Source organism: Phalangium opilio, unplaced genomic scaffold (genome assembly GCF_054372755.1).
Source record: "Phalangium opilio isolate 3A_F unplaced genomic scaffold, DU_Popi_V2 ptg000232l_1, whole genome shotgun sequence".
Classification (NCBI taxonomy): Eukaryota; Metazoa; Arthropoda; class Arachnida; order Opiliones; family Phalangiidae; genus Phalangium; species Phalangium opilio.
This window is the reverse complement of record NW_028324223.1, coordinates 1,424,854-1,451,651: the sequence shown is the minus strand read 5'-3', so window position 1 is coordinate 1,451,651 and position 26,798 is coordinate 1,424,854. Positions and strand designations below refer to the sequence as shown.

Genomic DNA, 26,798 nt, shown 5'->3' with positions numbered 1-26,798 from the left:
TTCCCCCCATTTAATATTAAGTTATTTTGATGATTAATAATTGCAGTGTTCATTTATTACAATTTATGATTTAAGGATTAATTTTGATGTTTAATTTATTATTACGTATTATGGTTTAATTAAATTATTTCTTATGGACTCATATCGGCCCGTGTTTCTTTTTATTCTATTCCCCAATGATGACACTATAATTTATTCCCCTAGACAACTTACCGTAACTTTATTGAATATCCCCCTATCATAATAAAAAGTGTCTCAAATTAATTAAAACACATATTTTCCATGTTTTCTATATTTTACCCTTAATATTATTGGTTAGGGTAGGTTAGGTTGGGTTGGGTTAGGTTAGGTTAGGTGAAGTTAAGTTAGGTTAGGTTAAGTTAGATTAGGTTAGGTTAGGTGAAGTTAAGTTAGGTTAGGTTAAGTTAGATTAGGTTAGGTTAGGTGAAGTTAAGTAAGGTTAAGTTAGATTAGGTTAGGTTAGGTTAAGTTAGATTAGGTTAGGTTAGGTGAAGTTAGATTAGGTTAGGTTAGGTGAAGTTAAGTTAGGTTAGGTTAAGTTAGATTAGGTTAGGTTAGGTTAGGTTAAGTTAGATTAGGTTAGGTTAGGTGAAGTTAAGTTAGGTTAGGTTAAGTTAGATTAGGTTAGGTTAGGTTAGGTGAAGTTAAGTAAGGTTAAGTTAGATTAGGTTAGGTTAAGTTAAGTTAGATTAGGTTAGGTTAGGTTAGGTTAAGTTAGATCAGGTTAGGTTAGGTTAAGTTAGATTAGGTTAGGTTAGGTTAAGTTAGATTAGGTTAAGTTAGATTAGGTTAGGTTAAGTTAGGTTAGGTTAAGTTTTATTAGGTTAGGTTAGGTTTGGTTATATTTTTATATATTTTGTGGTATTTGATGGCTAGGAAGAAGGAACTGCTCGGGTATAATTTTATGCTCATGAAAATATTGATTAAAATAGTTTCCGCCGCCAAAACTTAAATGCAATTAATTATCATATAATTAATTAACCTCCAAGAAATGATATTTATTGGAAAAACTGCCGTATTTTGAATGTGCAAAGGGGGCTTAACTTAATCATAGGAGCGCTGGTCTCCCTGAAATTTAACTCAGATCCAAAATTGTATTTAATTTAAAATTAATTATATTTGATTTATATTTTATTTTCAGGTATCTAGCATGGTAGGAAGAGCCGAATTATTGTGTTCCACGTTTTTCATGTTGGGTTTAACTCTATTCATCAGGTAAGATCAACAAGTCGCTCAAAATTATAATTTACAAAGTGAATAAATAATTCTGGTTCTATAAGAAGGCGGGACAAGGGGATTTAAGTACGTCATAGCCCCTCCCAACCCTTTCCACCGATACTACAGTACATGGGGATGGGTTTACAACAATCAGGGGGGGGGGTCAACATTGCCTTAATTCCCCTTGACCATCCTTAGCAAGAACTTCCAAGAAAATGGTTCCATTACAAGATACATAAACTGAACTGTTAAAATTTATCTGAAAAGGAGGGCCATTTACGAACTATCCTGCATAGGCTATGTCCATGGGAAGGTTATACCAAGGAGGACGCTGCTTTTAGTTCCTAGATTGCCCTAAGGTAGTTTCCTAAATGTTCGGATGTGTGTATGGGCTATTTCTTAAGCGCTAGGATTAAAAGCGAGAGAGAGAGAGAAAATCATTTTATCGTTGGATGCCATTCCATTTCATCCGCGGAAGAACAACAAGAGGAAGAAGAAACGTATAGACGAACCATCTTATTTCCAGGAAACAATAACTGCATGATTCCCCCCCCCCCTTAATATCCAGCAAGCTCGCAAAAGCCATAAGTCGTAAGTGCTACTGAAGATAAGCGCCCAAAGATACGATACTTTCTCCATTTCACAAATAATTCTTAAGAGGGTTATACTTAGAAACGGCGTCGGAAGTACATTAAACCAAAGTTCGGAAGTGGAAATATTTAGTTCCATTTATAGGTTCAAGTACTGGCTGTCTGATAATCTTCAGATCCAGTTCAATACTCTTCATCAGGGTTCATACAACTTCTGGAAAACAACAAATTTCCCTGAGATTTCCATGAGGTTTTTCCCCATATACTTCCCTGAATTTTACAGGTTTTTCCCCCTATATGGAGTATCCTATGGAGCAAATGTTAACCACAAGGAGGGGGACAAATATGACTATTACATAATCAAAGGACATACCCGTATCTCCAGTAGAAACAGAGTTACGAGCCTCCAAAGTGTAGTGTAATGTTAATCCTATGGATGGGGGGGGGGGGGTAGTTTACGAACATTTTGCTTAATTAATCGGCCCCTGATTGACGCAAATTTCCCTGATTTCCCTGAATTTTGCCTGAGGTTTTAGTCAACTATTTATTTCCCTGATTTTTCCAGGTTTGTATGAACCCTGTTTATCTAGACGGGAACTATTTTCGCAGCCTGTACGTTACTCTTAAAGTTGCAATGACAACCCTTTGATAATTTCGATTTAAAATACTTCCGGCATGGATGGGGCGCAAGGGCAAGGAGCAGGGCAGGCATGGGCATCGGAAGCTGGCATCCCATGGGGGTTTTACGGGGAAAAGGGTATATTTGGAATATTGCGCTTATGACAAGCATTTTCCTTGTCGGCTGTTAAGAGCTTATCTTAAGCCTAATGCCCCATCTCCACCCCGACCCCCGTTTCGTCCCCCCCCCTATAGCCTCACTAAATCTCGCCGTGGTGGAAGAACAGAGGGAGGTTTTGTTTGTTGAAACATCACTCTTCTCCTAAAATGTATTTAGTTTTATGTTCACAGGAACGTGTTGCGTCCGCGACAATTTAAAATATCTCCTTAGCAACTTTAGTTTAAGACACCTTTACAAATTCACACCTTTACAGTTTAGTTCGGTTCAGTTCAAAGGCATGATTAAAGAATTCAATTAATATCCCCCTGCAGTTCAATAGCAAAATATATACAGGGTGTGTCAGACATAAAATTAAGGAGACAGACCCACCAGCAACACCCTGTAGGTCTATATATTTATGCTTTGGTTATTGGACTGATATTAGTATTTGTTATATCGAGGCACAAGATGATCGGTTCCTTAGGGGGGAGTGGAGGGGGGAGTAAGAGAGAGAAAGAGAGAGTTCCTATTTGGAAAAGGATATAACATTGGGGGGGGGGGGCTCTCTTCTTTTTTATCCGGTTTTCTATATAAGATGTTATAGGAAGTATATATTTGGGGCTTTTATCCTTTTGGATGAAGTCACCTTTCCGTTTGGCTTCCTTCAATATCCGTTCTTCTCTCTCTCTCTTTCTCTCTCTTACTCTTCCCCTCTCTCCCTCCGGTTCCCTTTCGCCTCTCACTCTTCCCTAATAACACTACACTCTTTACGTCCCGAGGAACAAAAAAAAATACCCAGCTCACTAAGCTCTTATACACAGAGTCTTTCCAACTTACAAAGTGGTCCGGATAATTTCCAATGCGAATAAGACTCGCTTCATAATTAATTCGACCTTCAAGTCTAGTGCGTGCCATTACACATTTTTTTTTCTTCATGAACTGCGCGTGAATTTTAAAATATTCTCGATATTTAAAATAAAAAATTGCACGAGAGCTTTTTATTTTTAAAATCGCACGTGAATAAATTTTATTTTTAAAATCGCGCGTGAACGGATTTGATTTTTAAAGGGAGAATGAAATGGTCCGACCACCACTTTAAAACAGATTTATATTGACCAAAAAAAATCATTAATAAAACTAAAACCATCAAGTTAATTTTATATAATTTTTTAATAGTTTCAAAAGTTGACTTCTAACTCTAAGTAAGTTTAAGACCACCGATTTTATAATGAAAACAGAGGTAAAGCGAGTGGCCATGGAATTATCTATCAATCGAGTTTGAATTTTATTTTCGCGTCTTATTTTATCGCACCCACCTGCATGGCGAGCTCTTATTTTGAAAAGTGATGGCGTTTGGCGGCAGAAGAAGGTAGGCCGAGGCTTAACGCGAGTACTATCTGGGCCCCTCTTTAAGGGCGCCTGACGGCTAGCATTAAATTTCCATTTACGACTGGTACCCCCTCCCCCCCGGGGCCTAATATATACTAGCCTAGGTGGGCGGCGCAGACTTTATAAAGATTGGGGAGCAGACGATGTATAGAGTAGATCCCCTTGTAAACTGATCGGGCCTGCATCTTCCATAAATATAGCTCCGGTCTAATATCTCTGGTCATTAAAGATTAAGCTAAGATAGATAAAGATGGCCACTGGCGCGACAAACACCTAACCACGTGGGCGGGCTTCCTTGAAAAGGTCACGAACCCTCAAGATGATCACCCGAAACTATATCCAGGAATTTTGCTACAAGATATTTCCTAATTTTGAAAATTGCTCTCTAAAAGACTAAAACTCTTCCTTGAATTATTAGAAATTTAAACCGAAAGAGTTGAGACCGAGACCGAGAGCTGAACGGGTTTGATTAAAATCTTTAGTTTAATACACCGAGGGGCTAACCACCACGACGGGTTTAAAACTACTTACTCGGCCCTAATATTAATATTATAAATTTAAACCGAAAGAGTCGAGAGCGGAGAGGTTTGATTAAAATCTTTAGTTTAATACACCGACCTGACCGAGGGGCTAACCACCACCACGACGGGTTTAAACCTACTCGCTCGCTCGGCCCTATAATATTAATATTATAAATTTAAACCGAAAGAGTCGAGACCGAGACCAAGAGGGGGTTTGATTAAAATCATTTAATACACCGACCTAACCGAGGGGCTAACCACCTAATATTAATGTCGGTGTTTTGATTTCCAAGCCACTAATAGACTTAAACACTCCCGGTAGTGTTTTGTTGAGGCTAATAATAAAAGTGAAAAGTAACTTGTTTGTCTGAGATTGTATCGAGTATCATATGATATCTTTGGCGGCGCGTGGCGTGTATATCAGTCACGATATCATATCGTTATATCACACAGAGTGATCACGTCATCGAGTTTAAAGAGCCACTAGGCTAGAGAGTCGAATTTGCATTATAGCTAGCGAGAGAGCGGCAATGCTTCAAGAGAAATTAGGTTATACCGAGCGTTAAAAATAGAAGCTCTGAAAAATCCATACATTTTCCTTGACTTTATATACCGCTTTAACATTAGCTATACACAGAATGAATGACATTAAAACCAGGCCGAGGGGTCGGACACCTTACCACTTAATAGAGTTGTCAAGAGCCCGAATCAAAACTTTATACCTACTACCACTACGATACATTTTAAATTAATTTTTTTCGCTTGAAAATTGAAATGGGAATAAACGGGGTAAAGCTTTGGAGCCGACTCTGAATCATTTGCATACAAGAGTAGACCGAGTGAGTAGGAAACATGATTTCGCACTTTTCCCGCCAAATTATAAGAGTTGGTTCCAGAATATTTCACTGGGAGGGGAAAGGGGGAGGGGCCTAATAGAGCGTGCACCAATAAATTCCATTAAAATCAAGCGGGCGGCCGCGGCTCCTTTTAGAAAATCAAGCAAGCGGGTGGCGACGCTATACAAATATTATTTCTTATCACGCGATCTACTTTTTCGATGACAAATTTGATCGCCAGATTAATAAAATATTTATTTTTTTATTAATAAGAAAAGTCCGGTGTAATTTTTTTTTGCAGGTGTAACGGTCCGAGAAGCGGAGCTCGTTTATTCGTGGTCAGCGCCTGCGCCTTTTGCGCCATGTTGGCCAAAGAACAAGGGGTCACTCTCCTATTGGTCTGTTTAGCATACCACTTCATACGAAGACACGGAACCAGGTCAGTTAAATAAATAAATCATAACTATAATTACTACTACCAACTTAGACTGACGAAAAAACTTGTTGACTCATTTATTTGAGTTAACTCTAGTTGAGAAAACAAAAGTTTGACAAATTAAAAATTTACCATTGCACAATTTTGGCTGACTCAACTTTTTGACCCATCTAGTTGAGTCATAAGTCTGAAAACGATTTTAATGTTCTTTTAATTTAATGGGAGTCAAAAGTATAAATTATGTTCTTTTAATGTGAACGTTGCCAGCTAGTTAAGTTTTATTTTCAAAACACGAAAGTTAAATAAAAAAAAATTATATTTCACGTGAATTAATTTATATAAAAATAAATTTCCACAAGGTATTTTAAAGGGAGGATGACACGTGAATTATTTGAATACTCTATTATTATTATCGATTGGAGTTCCGTTAATGAAAGACGAGTCTATCGTTGGGAGCTTTAATTTGGGGAAAATATCGGGTTTTAGGGCGGCTTAAATGACTCCCTGACACTCTAGCAATTAAGGGAGCGCCATGATTCAAGCTCGGATTACACATTGTTCATTTTAACTCGCCCATCTCGCAGGTGGAAAAGGCGACGTTCTCTGCAATCTTTCCTGCAACGAGCCCCGGACAAAAGTTCACTAACGCTCGTAGCTTCGGTAAGTTCCATCATGAAACCCCACCCCCCACTTCAACTTCAACTCTAATTAATTTAAAATTAAATTTAAACTTAGCTAGCTGTGATGATAGGCTTTCGTTTATGGATTCTGCAAGGCTCAATGCCCGTTTTTTCCGATCAGGATAATCCCGCTTCCCATTCTCCGCATTTTCTAACCAGGTATAACCACGCCCCCATACGACCTTCGACCCCCCTATGACGTCAGTACTTTTAATTCATTTAATTCATTTATTTATTTATTTATTTAGGTTATTAACTTATCTGTATCTACCGGCGTTCAACGTCTCGTTACTTTTATGCCCTTTGAACCTTTCGTACGACTGGCAACTAGGAAGTATACCCTTGGTCAATCACCTCTCTGACCCTAGAAATTTGGCTTCGTTAGCTCTTTACGCTACCCTGGTCCTTTTACTAAGGAAACTTTGGACAGTGCCAAAGGTATAAACAGATCTATTTTCTTCCCATCCACTATTAAACGAGGGCCACAGAAATTGAAATTCTTAACAGGGTTGCCAGTCATTTGTTATTCTATGAGAGCGGTAGCTCTCTTAGATAAGACTTCATACTGCTCTTAATGTATAAGGTGGGTTTTTTGTTTGGATGTAGTTTTTTTTGAATTGTACTAATTGGTTCGAAAAAAATCCACTGAACTACAATTCGGACCCTTAATATGTGATTAAAATTTCAAAGAGATACATTAATTAGTTTATTATATAAAAAATAAAGTTGCTAAGGGTGGTTTTCATTTCCGTAAAATTAATCACAGATTTCGACGAAAAACTGGAAATTTCCCATAGAAATAACATGGGAAATTTTCCAAAGTTACAAATTTTGTCCATACCCTTACAAAAATAACTATACGTCAGATAGATTTGAAAACGGTCTTAAATGAAAGCCCCATATCCATAGTTGGCGCCTATTTTTTTTCATCAAGAAAAATTAAGTTTAAGTACTGTTTTTCATAGTATTAATTACATGCTCCGACTTACGTGGTTTACCCTGAAACTATGGAACCTGCGACTTTTTAGCATGAGTTATGTAGTGTATGAAGCGAGTTTGGTCGTTTTACCGCGGTTATAGTCAAATTCTTAGAACAAATAGCTAGCTTATTGGACACTGCTTAGGTTAAAGCTATTTAAACTTGATTACCTTGTGGGTGCTTGTAGGTACTTGTGGGTACTTGTGGGTGCATGTAGGTACTTGTGGGTGTTTGTGGGTGCTTGTGGGTGCTTGTGGGTGCTTGTGGGTACTTGTAGGTACTTGTCGGTACTTGCCCCGATTGCTTCTGGGTGCTTGCCCCTGATGCTTGTGGGTACTTGCCCCGGGTGCTTGTGGGTACTTGCTCCGGGTGCTTGTAGGTACTTGCTCCGGGTGCTTGTAGGTACTTGTGAATGCTTGTAGGTACTAGCCCCGGGTACTTGTAGATACTTTGCCTCCTCCATAGGATTAACATCACACTAAATTTTGGAAGCTCGTAACTCCGGTTATATTAGAGATACGGTGACATCCTTTGACTATGTAATAGTCCTATTTGCTCCTTCCCTCCTTCGTTAACATTTGCTCCATAGGATACTCCATATACGGGAAAAACCTGGAAAACTCAGGGAAGTATTTGGGGAAAAGCCTGGAAATCTCAAGGAAATTTGTTTTCCAAAAGTTGTATGAACCTTGTTATGGAACATATCATATAAACTTATGGTTTTAGTTATATAAAGTTTTACCAAGAAGCGATATCTAGTTTACTAGGGAGAAGGTGTAAGATGCCTAAGTATTCGCGCGCCATAGTCCCAGTCCCACTTACCTAAACCCTATACCTATAGCGTTGCCTGTGTACCCCCACCTACGGCACCATAGTCCTCCCAGCATCCTCAGCGGTTAGGTACGGTCGTACTGGACGAAATTGTAAAGGGCGCTCCCTCTATCTTAAAAATAGAAGCTAGTTCTCATACAAATAAAATGACGCTACGCGGCAGCACTTAGCAATACCCTACCGAAGAGTAGGGGCGTGCCCAAGGTACATTGGGAGAGATACGGTGCCGCAGGTCGCCCATCATCATTTCCAATCCATTTCAACTCCCTTATCCCTGTCCCAACCCCCGCGACTTCCAACCACTCGATCACGCTCTCTTTTCCCCTGCTACATATTTTGAAGATGGCACTTTTTAGGAGTATTAACAATCTTGGATCATCTTTGTGAACTTTTAGGGTAGTCAAGACTATATTTTGCTTAAGGTTTTAAGCTTAAAATCAAAAAGACGTTAGTTTATGCTACAAAAAAGTTTGAAATTGACAATCTCGGATCGTATTTGTGAAGTTTTAAGGATATCCGAATTTCATATTAGGCTAATGACAATTTTGAGCTAAATGTTAAACGGACATAAATCAGCATTTTTAAAAATTTTGTGAAATTGTCAATTTGGTCCTATTTCTGGAATTTTTAGGGGGGGCGCCTCGCGTTTCAATAAATGATTGGTAAAAATTGTATTATGTTAATTACAATAAGAATACAAACTTTTATTGATTTATGTTTTTTTTGAAGTATGATTATAAATAATTGTCTGATTGAGCTAAAGTTATGGTCCCCTTTATATATGTTTCTGCTTAGTGCAGATTTTGAAAATGTAAAAGAGTTTCTTAACATTCTTAATTAAAATGAAGACTGAAGGAACAGATATTAATCAAAAATGTCTTGATTAGAATCAAGACCTAAAAAGTATCGATAAGACTGAGGTTATCACTTGTCTGAAGGATCAGATATTAATTTTTCTTTTTAATTGAAACTTATATGCATGCTTAAGAAAAAACAACGTTCCATTACCGTTTTCCGTTGAAATAAATTATTTTACTGGTAATCAATTTCAAAAATTTACTTATCTCGGCTTTTCGACCACAATTCCATTCCCCGAAAACATTTTATCATTACATTAATTACTTTTGGGAGATAACGTGTCAAAATAATCTATAAAACAATAAAAAACTTTAATAGCGGTCTGTTTAGCCATGACAACAACCTTTTAAAAGTTACAAGGACTATATAACCCTTTCGAGACTAACAGGACCTGAACAAACTATAGCTTAACCTGCTACTAGTACGACCAGGGAGAATTGATGTAAACTGGAGTTGAAATTTCATCATGTGCGACCTGCGGCCCTGAAACTCTCCCATTGTCCCAGTGTGTGTAGAACATAATTTTTTCGCTGTTATCTGCCAAAATCAATCTTTCTAGGTAGTGCCGCCTCCTCACTTGAATTTTTCATGATATATTAAGGTTTGAACGAACAAAATTCTAGATTACTATTTTCACTACCATGTCCCTCTGCTAACTTGAAGCAAACTTTCCTCTCTTTTTCCTGCTCATTACCGGTGCCATTCCCTTGACTTTCTGTTCGTTATAACTACTATCATGAGTTATTTCAAACCAAAATATCAAAAAATGGATTCTTTTTCCTTTTTTGCTACTTAGAATTTACAAATGTATATAACGTTGTGCCGTGCCATATCAAATAGTCTCTAACCATTGTTAGAAACTAGAGAGAGAAATTGGGCAGTAACACTGATCATGCCCTGAACTATGAGAAAGAACAGTACGACGGTTGACTAAGTACACTTGATATTACATCATTTTGCAAATCCGCGAGTAAAAATCATACTGTCCCTATTGAATTTGGCGCCATTGGTTTTAGAATAATTAAAATGTTCCACTGCGAAGCGTGCCGGTCACGAATGTGGATGTAACGTCTTTAGGAACCTTTTAAAACGCAAAACCATACACGTACTCTCCCAAAAGTACTTAATGTAATTATAAAATGTTTTCGGGGAATGGAATTGTGGTCGAAAAGCCGAGATAAGTAAATTTTTGAAATTGATTACCAGTAAAATAATTTATTTCAACGGAAAACGGTAATGGAACGTTGTTTTTTCTTAAGCATGCATATAAGTTTGTCACGCTTTTTACTATAGATTCCGGGTTTCGCATCACTTTCACTATTGGGGTGAGCGATTGGTACGTTATAATGAGAATATGTCTAGGGGTATAATTGAAAAGTCGATAATGAGGTTGTCAAAGCAGTTTAGTTTAATCTTAAACTAATCATAATCTATACACTAATAATACTAAAACATTAATTGTTACCTAATTCTTAACTAAAATACCTACAATACCTAAAGCTTCCATGGAAGATAACTAAACCTTGGCCAAGTAAAAATATAATTAGCTATGGGAATAAACCCAGTGATCATGTATGAAATTAAATATTGAAATAACAAAATAAATTAATATTATGGGAATAAACCCAGCGATCATGCATTAAATCAAATAGTTACATAACAATGTAGATTAATAGTATAACAGGTTTAACTAATATTGTGGTAATAACCAGAAACCATAAAGTTATAAAAATTAAACCACCAAGGTGGGTACGATACTGATTTGGAAGATGAGCCATGGGGTTGTCCAATATTCGTCAGGATCGTTGATCTCTAGATGAGCGTCGAGGTTCTCTCGAATTAGTCCAAATTAATTAGCCGCACATTCCGCGGTCACCATCATTTTAAGAAACGAGTCTTTGCGGTGTTTAATTTTAAACATTATCCTGACGCGCACAAATAACGAGGCAAGTTACAGGATTACCGCAATGAAAGAACAACGGTTTGCCGCGCGGAGTCGTACTTGTTCGCGGCCCCGATTTGGGCACAGGGCTAATAAATTAGCCAGGTTTCGGCTCTCGGACCCGAGGTCACTAGAACGTCTTTCACGTTGCTCGGCGTAGCCCAATCTCTCTTTTTTTCTACTTTCTTCTTTTTAAGTTTCTCTACTTTTTAGTTCTGTTTAATCGGAAACTTTCCACGATGGTAACTTCCCCCGTGATGGGTAAACTCTATGCTTTCCATTCGTCCCCGGTGGTAACTGGGGCTTTTCCACGTTTTACAAACACTCTTTCAAATATACTTAAAAATACACTCTTATACAAATACAATGACAAAACTAGTAAGCTCCAAAATATCTTTTCAAAGTTTGACAACCTCAAGTTTCTAGGATTTTCTTACAACAAAAAGGGATTCGGGTGAAGGGTCAATCGCTCCGCCCATGTGTGTTATCAGATGATGTTATTTTTGCTAGAAGGAAAAGGGGAACCGGTATACCCCAAGCCCTCTAGCACGTCATCACGGGGCCAACCCCTCAATAAAGTGAACGACCAGCGTTTTATTGAATAGGTGGACCCCACGTAGGATAATTAGTGTAACACTCTCCTCCCCCTTAAGGTCGAAGTCCCATGAGACAATTAACCCACGAACCCAAAGATAAACAAAAACAAATTATAAACAGAACAACAAGTAAATCGCGCGCGAATGAAATGAACAAAATGCAAAGGTCTCAAGAAAATCAAGGGAACATCTAAACTATATACAGGGGCCCAAAAAAAAATTTACGGGAAGGCAAAAAGAATTGCACTACTTAAAAAAAAAATTAAAACTAATAATAAAAATACTACGACACTAGCGTAATACTCTTCCAGTGAGAGGATCGCGTGGACGCAATTGGCGCCCACCCCCACCGTGACCAGGTACCAAATGGTCATTATTACTACCGTCCAAGTTCTCGTGACACACGTCACTATCTTGTAGACTATTGTCCTCCCGCTCTTCATAGGTTTTTAATTGAGATACATGGTACGTACCATACAATACCTTTTTACTGTCTAGCGTTTCAAGTTTATAAGTATGAGCACTCAACTTGCGCAAAATACGGAAAGGACCATCATATTTACTGGCTAACTTAGCCGCGAAGTTATCCACAGCCTTGGAAAGATAATGGGTTTTTCTCAGTACTAACTGACCCTCAGAAAATTCCAAATGCCTATGGTGCCTATCATAGTAGGTCTTTTGTTTAATTTGAGCCTGCCTTAAGTTGTCCTGAGCAGTTTCAACGGCTTTTTGTACCCGTGATAAAACTCTAAGGCCATAACATTTCTGTGTTTCAACATCAAGATAATCATCAGGATTTTTCCCAAAAAGCACATCTGCAGCGGTTCTGATCTCCCTCCCAAACATTAGCATTGAAGGACTAAACTTAGTAGATTCTTGAGTGGCGCTTCGAATGGCCATTGCTAATTGTTGTAGACACATGTCCCAATCCTGCTGATTATCTTCGACAAAGGAAGCGATCATTGTACCAATGGTACGGTTAGATCGTTCCGTGGGGTTACTCTGGGGGGAATACACGGAAGTAAACCGTTGTTTCACGCCTAACGTTTTTAATACCCTATTTAACATCTTGGAAGCAAATTGTTTGCCGTTGTCTGAGACGACGCACGAAGGTAACCCGAAGCGACTGAACACATCGTCCACTATATGCTTGACGATAGGTTTAGCGGTGGCATTTCGAAGTGGGAAAATTTCAACCCACTTGGTTAAATAGTCTGTGATAACTAAAATAAACTTATGCCCTCTCTTGCTACGGACGAAGGGACCTTTCAAATCCATAGAAATAACCTCGAAAGGTTCTACAATCTCACTCGGCTTCATAAGGCCGGCAGGTAACTGCGGAGAAACTTTGTGCTTTTGACACACAATACAGGATTTGCAGTACTTGAGGACGTCGAAGGTTAACCCTACCCATATATACTGGTTCCTTACGCGCGTTAATGTCTTTTTAGTGCCGAAATGACCGGCCGAAGGGAGGTCATGACATATATGTAAGATTCGGGGTTTTAGAGAATCTGGGACCCAAATGCGGAAGCCATCCCACCCGTTAGAACCTAACTTACCTATGTCCTTAAAAATAATACCCTCCCTAAGTTCGCATTGAGGAGCCTCCACCTCAATAAAGTCGTTTAGTAGCTTGTCAGGGGGTAATGTTCCTGTTTCTAAGAAAACCTTGAGGGGTCCCAATTTTGGGTCTCCCTCTTGTGCCTTAATGATCTCTGTTTTGTCAAAAATAATTGACGGTTTGGCGACGGAAATAGCCGACACCTGTCCTTCGAGAAGGGGTGGTTCACATGGAAACCCCGTAGAATGGTTAGGACCAATGGTCTCACTAGGGGCATCCTCCTCGTATACCCGAGATAACGCGTCAGCGACTGGGTTGTCCTTTCCCGGGACGTGGATAATACTAAATTCGAAGGCCTGAAGCCGTGTGTTCCACCTGGAAAATTTTCCAGTCGGGTCGGGTGCCGTATGCAACCACCTGATGGCGCTGTGGTCGGTGTACACCTGAAATTTAGTTCCTTCGACATACGGGCGGAATTTCTCCACTGCAAACACCACTCCCAATATTTCTCTCTCTGTAGTTGAGTATTTACGCTCAGCGTCGCTCAAAGACTTACTGGCGTACTGGATTACGTGTTTACGCCCATTTATTACTTGCGAAAGAACAGCACCCAGTCCCACATTGGAGGCGTCCGTGTGAATAACAAACGGATAGCTAAAATCAGGGGTACTTAGAATCGGGGCTAAACACAGGTTCTCTTTAAGAGTATTGAACGAAAGTTCCTGTGCTTCTTTCCAGTGCCAGCGAATGTCTTTGTGTAGCAAGTGATTGAGTGGGCTTGCCACTTTAGAAAAATTCTTAACGAACCGGCGATAATACGACGCCATGCCGAGAAACCTGCGAAGCTGACGTATATTTTTAGGCGTGGGGAAGTTTTTCATAACCTCGGTTTTGTCCGGGTCTACCATGAGACCTTCGTGTGAAACAATGTGACCTAGAATTTTGGCCTGTTTCTGGCAAAACTGGGTTTTTGAAGCCTTTACAGTGAGGCCTGCCTTCATAAGGCGGTTAAACACCTCCTCGAGAGTACGAAGATGCGTATCGAAATCGCCTGAGGCGATGATCAAATCATCTAAGTAAGCGCATACCCCCATCGATGACATGTCTAAAAACAAATTATTTACCATGCGTTGAAACGTCGCAGGTGCATTCGTTAATCCAAACATTAACACCTTGGGTCTAAATAGCCCCCTATGGCAAACGAATGCCGCATAATCGCGGTGGGCTTCGTGGAGTCCCACTTGCCAGTAACCGCTACGCATGTCAAGGGTGGTAATATAATTTGGCTTATGTATTGACTCTAGGATGTCATCGATTCGGGGCAATGGATAAGCGTCCCTTCGAGTAACAGAATTTAGCCCTCTATAATCAGAGCACATCCGCCATTTACTTTCGTCTTCTATGCCATCCGAGGGTTCTTTCTGTTTATCATCTAATAAATCGTCTTTCTTGCTAACTAGCAAAACGGGACTGGCCCATGGGCCATTGCTGGGCTCAATAAAACCCTGCGCTAACATATCATCAATAATTTTATCAATTATGGAACGCTTGGCGGGTGAGAATCGATAAGGGGCTTTTGAAATTGGTAGGCTGTCGCCAACGTCAATGTAGTGTTCTACCGTTTTTATATGACCTGGTACGGTTGAAAAGATTGTCTGGTATTTATAAACCAATGATTCTAATGAATTTAATTGCTGCGGATCTAAAGGAGCACTCCCCAAGGCTTTCTTTATGCCTTCAGTATCAACGAAATCTTTCTCAGATGCCAAGCTACAAATACGAGCTTGCCCACAGAAATCAAGTAGAGGGGATTTATGGGAAATATTATCGGGTAAACAAAAGCTACTTTTTCCGAAATCTACGGTTAAGCCTACATGGCCAATGAAATCCCTCCCTAAGATACAGGCGTACGATAAATTTGAAACATACACGGCTTCGAATTCTACAGTCTTTTGGGGTAAACAAATAGGTACCCTAACAGTTCCTTCGGTTGCCAATAAGCTGCCGTCGCTCTGACGTAACGCTAAAGTTTCATTTTTAGTAACGTAACCCTGGGCTTCTAGAAGCGGTTTTAAATTACTACAAAGAAGGGTGTTGGTGGATCCATTATCTAATAAGGCTAAACAAGGGGTGGATCCTAACAATATTTCAACGAAATCTTGTTTTCCCACTTTTAAACTAGGGGGTGCAAAAGATGACGTAATCCCCGTGTTAGCCTCACTCGTTTCTATTGTATGGACGCGGGCCGGACCGCTGCTTGGGTGGTCCCGCCCTCTCTCGCGTTTCCCGAGGTAGAGTTTCTCTTTTTCTTATCGGGACAAAAGGGCCTAGTGTGACCCACGCGCTCGCAACCATGACAAGTGACGTTAGGGTTAAAGTAAGCGCTACGTCCCTGAGAGCTATTCGCGCTATTGGAATTGACTTGGGGCGCCTTATTGCTAGATTGATATTCATTATGAGATGGCATCTTATTGGGGACACCAACAAACTGGTTGTAATTTGACCTAGGGTTCTGGAATGGTGCTTTACTAGGTTGCATAATAGGGGGATTAGTTGCCCTTGGGGCTTTAGCCCTATTGTTTTTATTTACTGAGCGTTCAATAGTGTACGCGTCATCTAACAAGGCTCGGACATTTAAGTATGCCTTTGTCGATAAATAAGGGTGTATGTCTTCCCTAATATTTCGTAGCGTTAATCTAACTTCTTCATCATCTGATAAAGGGATGCTCAACTGTCGAAATAATTTCTGTAACGCCTCCGCGTATTCACTAACTGTCTCCTGATGTCGTTGAACTCTATCGTAAATTTTGTCCCTGATAATATCATCCTGGGGTTTACGATGAAAACTGGCGTTAAAGGCGTTCTCAAACTCATCAAAAGACCTGAATGGTTGATTAGCGTAATACCAATCTAGAGCTGGGCCGTCTAACAAGGACGGTAACCATTGCTCTAGAAAAACTACATCTGGGACCTTATTAGTTAGCCTCATTTGTTTAACTTTACGTAGAAAGTCACGAGGTCCAGGGTCAGTGGGCTTACCGTGATAACAAGGCGCAGGTAACGGATTTGAATATACAAAGGGGACACTCGACATTGTCGGTTGACCCTGGTTATAACCTGCTGCTCCACCAATCTGAGTGGTGGCGCTACTAACCGAACCTGAAGGAAACTGGTTACCAGTATAGAAGGGGGTATTTCCTACAGCTCCCAAAGGAGAATTTACGCTCGCTTGGGGTACAAAAGGTGCTGCATTTACATTGGGTGGAAGGCTTGAATTAGCCTGGGCAGAAACATTTTGGTTCGCCGTGGGCGGTCCATTAGAAATAGCCCCTACTTGAGGAGGCACAATAGGCACACTCTGATTATGAATATTAGGCACACTCGAATTTAAAAGTTGCGCGCTTGGCGCGGTTACTGATTGGCTTGGTATGTTTACCACACTAGGAGCGCTACCGGAAGTGGCGTTATTAGCGAAACTACCCTGAATGGTGGTCAAAGCTATCTGCATTTGCTGTTGTTGGGTGCTCAATTGGGCTATTTGATCCATTAAGTTTTGCAAAAGATTGCACGGTATGGTGATTGTATTGGCACTACCTTGAGTCAAAGGGGGTGAAATAACACTAGTATTTCCCGCAGGTAGGTTACCCGCCACATTGCCAGAGGCACTAACATTTGTAGTAATAGATTGGTTATTACTCTGATTATTGGAGTTAGCCATAGCTAAAGGTTGATTATTATTAATTGGAGGATTTATCGGCACGTTAGTTAACGCATTACCCGATGCATTACGCGTGGGTGAACTATTTCGAGAAGTTTGGGGACTATGAGAAATAGGCATTATTGCGCAAGAGTTTCTATTAGTGCGGTTAATATAACGGTCGGCACGAGAACTTTTACCAATCTCTATATCTCGTTCAGCAAAACGAGTATATGGATTATTCATGAAATACAACTATTGATTCCTATCTTACTAACCAACAAAAGGTTAAACAAGGTCTACACAGCCTGGAAGAGCAAAACGAGAGAAAAAAAAAATTTCAAGGGAGAGTAACACACAAAAGGTGAAACTAAAAAAAATCAAGGGAAGATAACACACATAAGGTGAAAACCCAAATTTCCTAAACCGACAATAGCGGCGTAAATAATGCTCCTCAGACAGTATTGAGACCTCCGATTTCCTCCTTTACTTAACTAGCATGGCCATGGCCAAAAAAAAATTCCTCCCATTCTTTACTAACATAATAAACAAAAACAAAAATAAGGTATCCCGGACGCTGACCCCCAATTTGTCACGCTTTTTACTATAGATTCCGGGTTTCGCATCACTTTCACTATTGGGGTGAGCGATTGGTACGTTATAATGAGAATATGTCTAGGGGTATAATTGAAAAGTCGATAATGAGGTTGTCAAAGCAGTTTAGTTTAATCTTAAACTAATCATAATCTATACACTAATAATACTAAAACATTAATTGTTACCTAATTCTTAACTAAAATACCTACAATACCTAAAGCTTCCATGGAAGATAACTAAACCTTGGCCAAGTAAAAATATAATTAGCTATGGGAATAAACCCAGTGATCATGTATGAAATTAAATATTGAAATAACAAAATAAATTAATATTATGGGAATAAACCCAGCGATCATGCATTAAATCAAATAGTTACATAACAATGTAGATTAATAGTATAACAGGTTTAACTAATATTGTGGTAATAACCAGAAACCATAAAGTTATAAAAATTAAACCACCAAGGTGGGTACGATACTGATTTGGAAGATGAGCCATGGGGTTGTCCAATATTCGTCAGGATCGTTGATCTCTAGATGAGCGTCGAGGTTCTCTCGAATTAGTCCAAATTAATTAGCCGCACATTCCGCGGTCACCATCATTTTAAGAAACGAGTCTTTGCGGTGTTTAATTTTAAACATTATCCTGACGCGCACAAATAACGAGGCAAGTTACAGGATTACCGCAATGAAAGAACAACGGTTTGCCGCGCGGAGTCGTACTTGTTCGCGGCCCCGATTTGGGCACAGGGCTAATAAATTAGCCAGGTTTCGGCTCTCGGACCCGAGGTCACTAGAACGTCTTTCACGTTGCTCGGCGTAGCCCAATCTCTCTTTTTTTCTACTTTCTTCTTTTTAAGTTTCTCTACTTTTTAGTTCTGTTTAATCGGAAACTTTCCACGATGGTAACTTCCCCCGTGATGGGTAAACTCTATGCTTTCCATTCGTCCCCGGTGGTAACTGGGGCTTTTCCACGTTTTACAAACACTCTTTCAAATATACTTAAAAATACACTCTTATACAAATACAATGACAAAACTAGTAAGCTCCAAAATATCTTTTCAAAGTTTGACAACCTCAAGTTTCTAGGATTTTCTTACAACAAAAAGGGATTCGGGTGAAGGGTCAATCGCTCCGCCCATGTGTGTTATCAGATGATGTTATTTTTGCTAGAAGGAAAAGGGGAACCGGTATACCCCAAGCCCTCTAGCACGTCATCACGGGGCCAACCCCTCAATAAAGTGAACGACCAGCGTTTTATTGAATAGGTGGACCCCACGTAGGATAATTAGTGTAACACTCTCCTCCCCCTTAAGGTCGAAGTCCCATGAGACAATTAACCCACGAACCCAAAGATAAACAAAAACAAATTATAAACAGAACAACAAGTAAATCGCGCGCGAATGAAATGAACAAAATGCAAAGGTCTCAAGAAAATCAAGGGAACATCTAAACTATATACAGGGGCCCAAAAAAAAATTTACGGGAAGGCAAAAAGAATTGCACTACTTAAAAAAAAAAATTAAAACTAATAATAAAAATACTACGACACTAGCGTAATACTCTTCCAGTGAGAGGATCGCGTGGACGCAATTGGCGCCCACCCCCACCGTGACCAGGTACCAAATGGTCATTATTACTACCGTCCAAGTTCTCGTGACACACGTCACTATCTTGTAGACTATTGTCCTCCCGCTCTTCATAGGTTTTTAATTGAGATACATGGTACGTACCATACAATACCTTTTTACTGTCTAGCGTTTCAAGTTTATAAGTATGAGCACTCAACTTGCGCAAAATACGGAAAGGACCATCATATTTACTGGCTAACTTAGCCGCGAAGTTATCCACAGCCTTGGAAAGATAATGGGTTTTTCTCAGTACTAACTGACCCTCAGAAAATTCCAAATGCCTATGGTGCCTATCATAGTAGGTCTTTTGTTTAATTTGAGCCTGCCTTAAGTTGTCCTGAGCAGTTTCAACGGCTTTTTGTACCCGTGATAAAACTCTAAGGCCATAACATTTCTGTGTTTCAACATCAAGATAATCATCAGGATTTTTCCCAAAAAGCACATCTGCAGCGGTTCTGATCTCCCTCCCAAACATTAGCATTGAAGGACTAAACTTAGTAGATTCTTGAGTGGCGCTTCGAATGGCCATTGCTAATTGTTGTAGACACATGTCCCAATCCTGCTGATTATCTTCGACAAAGGAAGCGATCATTGTACCAATGGTACGGTTAGATCGTTCCGTGGGGTTACTCTGGGGGGAATACACGGAAGTAAACCGTTGTTTCACGCCTAACGTTTTTAATACCCTATTTAACATCTTGGAAGCAAATTGTTTGCCGTTGTCTGAGACGACGCACGAAGGTAACCCGAAGCGACTGAACACATCGTCCACTATATGCTTGACGATAGGTTTAGCGGTGGCATTTCGAAGTGGGAAAATTTCAACCCACTTGGTTAAATAGTCTGTGATAACTAAAATAAACTTATGCCCTCTCTTGCTACGGACGAAGGGACCTTTCAAATCCATAGAAATAACCTCGAAAGGTTCTACAATCTCACTCGGCTTCATAAGGCCGGCAGGTAACTGCGGAGAAACTTTGTGCTTTTGACACACAATACAGGATTTGCAGTACTTGAGGACGTCGAAGGTTAACCCTACCCATATATACTGGTTCCTTACGCGCGTTAATGTCTTTTTAGTGCCGAAATGACCGGCCGAAGGGAGGTCATGACATATATGTAAGATTCGGGGTTTTAGAGAATCTGGGACCCAAATGCGGAAGCCATCCCACCCGTTAGAACCTAACTTACCTATGTCCTTAAAAATAATACCCTCCCTAAGTTCGCATTGAGGAGCCTCCACCTCAATAAAGTCGTTTAGTAGCTTGTCAGGGGGTAATGTTCCTGTTTCTAAGAAAACCTTGAGGGGTCCCAATTTTGGGTCTCCCTCTTGTGCCTTAATGATCTCTGTTTTGTCAAAAATAATTGACGGTTTGGCGACGGAAATAGCCGACACCTGTCCTTCGAGAAGGGGTGGTTCACATGGAAACCCCGTAGAATGGTTAGGACCAATGGTCTCACTAGGGGCATCCTCCTCGTATACCCGAGATAACGCGTCAGCGACTGGGTTGTCCTTTCCCGGGACGTGGATAATACTAAATTCGAAGGCCTGAAGCCGTGTGTTCCACCTGGAAAATTTTCCAGTCGGGTCGGGTGCCGTATGCAACCACCTGATGGCGCTGTGGTCGGTGTACACCTGAAATTTAGTTCCTTCGACATACGGGCGGAATTTCTCCACTGCAAACACCACTCCCAATATTTCTCTCTCTGTAGTTGAGTATTTACGCTCAGCGTCGCTCAAAGACTTACTGGCGTACTGGATTACGTGTTTACGCCCATTTATTACTTGCGAAAGAACAGCACCCAGTCCCACATTGGAGGCGTCCGTGTGAATAACAAACGGATAGCTAAAATCAGGGGTACTTAGAATCGGGGCTAAACACAGGTTCTCTTTAAGAGTATTGAACGAAAGTTCCTGTGCTTCTTTCCAGTGCCAGCGAATGTCTTTGTGTAGCAAGTGATTGAGTGGGCTTGCCACTTTAGAAAAATTCTTAACGAACCGGCGATAATACGACGCCATGCCGAGAAACCTGCGAAGCTGACGTATATTTTTAGGCGTGGGGAAGTTTTTCATAACCTCGGTTTTGTCCGGGTCTACCATGAGACCTTCGTGTGAAACAATGTGACCTAGAATTTTGGCCTGTTTCTGGCAAAACTGGGTTTTTGAAGCCTTTACAGTGAGGCCTGCCTTCATAAGGCGGTTAAACACCTCCTCGAGAGTACGAAGATGCGTATCGAAATCGCCTGAGGCGATGATCAAATCATCTAAGTAAGCGCATACCCCCATCGATGACATGTCTAAAAACAAATTATTTACCATGCGTTGAAACGTCGCAGGTGCATTCGTTAATCCAAACATTAACACCTTGGGTCTAAATAGCCCCCTATGGCAAACGAATGCCGCATAATCGCGGTGGGCTTCGTGGAGTCCCACTTGCCAGTAACCGCTACGCATGTCAAGGGTGGTAATATAATTTGGCTTATGTATTGACTCTAGGATGTCATCGATTCGGGGCAATGGATAAGCGTCCCTTCGAGTAACAGAATTTAGCCCTCTATAATCAGAGCACATCCGCCATTTACTTTCGTCTTCTATGCCATCCGAGGGTTCTTTCTGTTTATCATCTAATAAATCGTCTTTCTTGCTAACTAGCAAAACGGGACTGGCCCATGGGCCATTGCTGGGCTCAATAAAACCCTGCGCTAACATATCATCAATAATTTTATCAATTATGGAACGCTTGGCGGGTGAGAATCGATAAGGGGCTTTTGAAATTGGTAGGCTGTCGCCAACGTCAATGTAGTGTTCTACCGTTTTTATATGACCTGGTACGGTTGAAAAGATTGTCTGGTATTTATAAACCAATGATTCTAATGAATTTAATTGCTGCGGATCTAAAGGAGCACTCCCCAAGGCTTTCTTTATGCCTTCAGTATCAACGAAATCTTTCTCAGATGCCAAGCTACAAATACGAGCTTGCCCACAGAAATCAAGTAGAGGGGATTTATGGGAAATATTATCGGGTAAACAAAAGCTACTTTTTCCGAAATCTACGGTTAAGCCTACATGGCCAATGAAATCCCTCCCTAAGATACAGGCGTACGATAAATTTGAAACATACACGGCTTCGAATTCTACAGTCTTTTGGGGTAAACAAATAGGTACCCTAACAGTTCCTTCGGTTGCCAATAAGCTGCCGTCGCTCTGACGTAACGCTAAAGTTTCATTTTTAGTAACGTAACCCTGGGCTTCTAGAAGCGGTTTTAAATTACTACAAAGAAGGGTGTTGGTGGATCCATTATCTAATAAGGCTAAACAAGGGGTGGATCCTAACAATATTTCAACGAAATCTTGTTTTCCCACTTTTAAACTAGGGGGTGCAAAAGATGACGTAATCCCCGTGTTAGCCTCACTCGTTTCTATTGTATGGACGCGGGCCGGACCGCTGCTTGGGTGGTCCCGCCCTCTCTCGCGTTTCCCGAGGTAGAGTTTCTCTTTTTCTTATCGGGACAAAAGGGCCTAGTGTGACCCACGCGCTCGCAACCATGACAAGTGACGTTAGGGTTAAAGTAAGCGCTACGTCCCTGAGAGCTATTCGCGCTATTGGAATTGACTTGGGGCGCCTTATTGCTAGATTGATATTCATTATGAGATGGCATCTTATTGGGGACACCAACAAACTGGTTGTAATTTGACCTAGGGTTCTGGAATGGTGCTTTACTAGGTTGCATAATAGGGGGATTAGTTGCCCTTGGGGCTTTAGCCCTATTGTTTTTATTTACTGAGCGTTCAATAGTGTACGCGTCATCTAACAAGGCTCGGACATTTAAGTATGCCTTTGTCGATAAATAAGGGTGTATGTCTTCCCTAATATTTCGTAGCGTTAATCTAACTTCTTCATCATCTGATAAAGGGATGCTCAACTGTCGAAATAATTTCTGTAACGCCTCCGCGTATTCACTAACTGTCTCCTGATGTCGTTGAACTCTATCGTAAATTTTGTCCCTGATAATATCATCCTGGGGTTTACGATGAAAACTGGCGTTAAAGGCGTTCTCAAACTCATCAAAAGACCTGAATGGTTGATTAGCGTAATACCAATCTAGAGCTGGGCCGTCTAACAAGGACGGTAACCATTGCTCTAGAAAAACTACATCTGGGACCTTATTAGTTAGCCTCATTTGTTTAACTTTACGTAGAAAGTCACGAGGTCCAGGGTCAGTGGGCTTACCGTGATAACAAGGCGCAGGTAACGGATTTGAATATACAAAGGGGACACTCGACATTGTCGGTTGACCCTGGTTATAACCTGCTGCTCCACCAATCTGAGTGGTGGCGCTACTAACCGAACCTGAAGGAAACTGGTTACCAGTATAGAAGGGGGTATTTCCTACAGCTCCCAAAGGAGAATTTACGCTCGCTTGGGGTACAAAAGGTGCTGCATTTACATTGGGTGGAAGGCTTGAATTAGCCTGGGCAGAAACATTTTGGTTCGCCGTGGGCGGTCCATTAGAAATAGCCCCTACTTGAGGAGGCACAATAGGCACACTCTGATTATGAATATTAGGCACACTCGAATTTAAAAGTTGCGCGCTTGGCGCGGTTACTGATTGGCTTGGTATGTTTACCACACTAGGAGCGCTACCGGAAGTGGCGTTATTAGCGAAACTACCCTGAATGGTGGTCAAAGCTATCTGCATTTGCTGTTGTTGGGTGCTCAATTGGGCTATTTGATCCATTAAGTTTTGCAAAAGATTGCACGGTATGGTGATTGTATTGGCACTACCTTGAGTCAAAGGGGGTGAAATAACACTAGTATTTCCCGCAGGTAGGTTACCCGCCACATTGCCAGAGGCACTAACATTTGTAGTAATAGATTGGTTATTACTCTGATTATTGGAGTTAGCCATAGCTAAAGGTTGATTATTATTAATTGGAGGATTTATCGGCACGTTAGTTAACGCATTACCCGATGCATTACGCGTGGGTGAACTATTTCGAGAAGTTTGGGGACTATGAGAAATAGGCATTATTGCGCAAGAGTTTCTATTAGTGCGGTTAATATAACGGTCGGCACGAGAACTTTTACCAATCTCTATATCTCGTTCAGCAAAACGAGTATATGGATTATTCATGAAATACAACTATTGATTCCTATCTTACTAACCAACAAAAGGTTAAACAAGGTCTACACAGCCTGGAAGAGCAAAACGAGAGAAAAAAAAAATTTCAAGGGAGAGTAACACACAAAAGGTGAAACTAAAAAAAATCAAGGGAAGATAACACACATAAGGTGAAAACCCAAATTTCCTAAACCGACAATAGCGGCGTAAATAATGCTCCTCAGACAGTATTGAGACCTCCGATTTCCTCCTTTACTTAACTAGCATGGCCATGGCCAAAAAAAAATTCCTCCCATTCTTTACTAACATAATAAACAAAAACAAAAATAAGGTATCCCGGACGCTGACCCCCAATTTGTCACGCTTTTTACTATAGATTCCGGCAAAAGTAGATAGGGGGAAAGTAAAGCTCGAGGATGGTCCCCCACCTTTGACTGTGGGTTTCCTCTAAGTTTAGAAGCTCTCTCTCCTCTCCCTTACCCCCTATGCGAGTTAGCCAATGACGTTTGAGAAAACACCCCAACCCCTTATCGATTTTGTTTTGAGAGGTAGTTCATAGCGACGGCAGCGCCCCGGGACAGTAGCCCAGTAGCCGGTGAAATTGTCTGCCCTAAAGGAAAATTCAAATCGACCAAGTGTTACATCGTTTAAAAATTCGGGGCGCTGATTTTTATCCTTTAATAGTCGAGGCAAAAAGAAATGCAGAATAACCACCACTATCTTCTTCATGTTTTGACTTAAGAAGATCACAAATCATATCATATAACAGTTCATTCATGGATCCATTACCTTTCATACAGTTAAATATTCTAATTCTACTTCCAGTATCGTCCGTGGTAAAAAGATCGTCATTTATTAATTTTAACGTTTCCACTCACAGGTGTTGCTTTACCGTATATCCGTATTCAATCTTGTTAAGCCTTAGCTAGTAGGAGTCCTTTTAAAACTGTTTACAGAACTATTTTTCAGTTGCAAATAGGCACTGGCAATGTGCAATGCCTCTCCTACGCGAGGGGGTAGGAACTGTGAGAGAGAGGAAAGGGGGTTTCTAGGTTTTCATGGCGCGGGGGATCTTCCAAGTGCTTTACTTTCCCCCCTATCTACTTTTGATTCCGGGTTTCGCATCACTTTCACTATTGGGGTGAGCGATTGGTACGTTATAATGAGAATATGTCTAGGGGTATAATTGAAAAGTCGATAATGAGGTTGTCAAAGCAGTTTAGTTTAATCTTAAACTAATCATAATCTATACACTAATAATACTAAAACATTAATTGTTACCTAATTCTTAACTAAAATACCTACAATACCTAAAGCTTCCATGGAAGATAACTAAACCTTGGCCAAGTAAAAATATAATTAGCTATGGGAATAAACCCAGTGATCATGTATGAAATTAAATATTGAAATAACAAAATAAATTAATATTATGGGAATAAACCCAGCGATCATGCATTAAATCAAATAGTTACATAACAATGTAGATTAATAGTATAACAGGTTTAACTAATATTGTGGTAATAACCAGAAACCATAAAGTTATAAAAATTAAACCACCAAGGTGGGTACGATACTGATTTGGAAGATGAGCCATGGGGTTGTCCAATATTCGTCAGGATCGTTGATCTCTAGATGAGCGTCGAGGTTCTCTCGAATTAGTCCAAATTAATTAGCCGCACATTCCGCGGTCACCATCATTTTAAGAAACGAGTCTTTGCGGTGTTTAATTTTAAACATTATCCTGACGCGCACAAATAACGAGGCAAGTTACAGGATTACCGCAATGAAAGAACAACGGTTTGCCGCGCGGAGTCGTACTTGTTCGCGGCCCCGATTTGGGCACAGGGCTAATAAATTAGCCAGGTTTCGGCTCTCGGACCCGAGGTCACTAGAACGTCTTTCACGTTGCTCGGCGTAGCCCAATCTCTCTTTTTTTCTACTTTCTTCTTTTTAAGTTTCTCTACTTTTTAGTTCTGTTTAATCGGAAACTTTCCACGATGGTAACTTCCCCCGTGATGGGTAAACTCTATGCTTTCCATTCGTCCCCGGTGGTAACTGGGGCTTTTCCACGTTTTACAAACACTCTTTCAAATATACTTAAAAATACACTCTTATACAAATACAATGACAAAACTAGTAAGCTCCAAAATATCTTTTCAAAGTTTGACAACCTCAAGTTTCTAGGATTTTCTTACAACAAAAAGGGATTCGGGTGAAGGGTCAATCGCTCCGCCCATGTGTGTTATCAGATGATGTTATTTTTGCTAGAAGGAAAAGGGGAACCGGTATACCCCAAGCCCTCTAGCACGTCATCACGGGGCCAACCCCTCAATAAAGTGAACGACCAGCGTTTTATTGAATAGGTGGACCCCACGTAGGATAATTAGTGTAACACTCTCCTCCCCCTTAAGGTCGAAGTCCCATGAGACAATTAACCCACGAACCCAAAGATAAACAAAAACAAATTATAAACAGAACAACAAGTAAATCGCGCGCGAATGAAATGAACAA

At 40.5% G+C, this 26,798-nt stretch overlaps 2 protein-coding genes across 3 annotated transcripts in view; one reads left to right on the top strand and one right to left on the bottom strand.

Annotated features, from left to right (window-relative positions):
- LOC149612737 (protein O-mannosyl-transferase TMTC1-like) overlaps positions 1 to 26,798 on the top strand; it is an 88,506-nt gene that overhangs the window by 35,322 nt on the left and 26,386 nt on the right. Inside the window, exons 3-7 of the mRNA XM_089858227.1 lie at positions 1,163 to 1,236; positions 5,655 to 5,792; positions 6,374 to 6,449; positions 6,525 to 6,628; positions 6,718 to 6,907. Coding sequence (XP_089714353.1) covers positions 1,163 to 1,236; positions 5,655 to 5,792; positions 6,374 to 6,449; positions 6,525 to 6,628; positions 6,718 to 6,907 — 582 coding nt within the window. The remainder of the gene's footprint in view (positions 1 to 1,162; positions 1,237 to 5,654; positions 5,793 to 6,373; positions 6,450 to 6,524; positions 6,629 to 6,717; positions 6,908 to 26,798) is intronic.
- Positions 1 to 26,798, bottom strand: part of LOC149612738 (prolyl 3-hydroxylase 2-like) — a 155,549-nt gene that overhangs the window by 105,534 nt on the left and 23,217 nt on the right. The window lies entirely within an intron of this gene.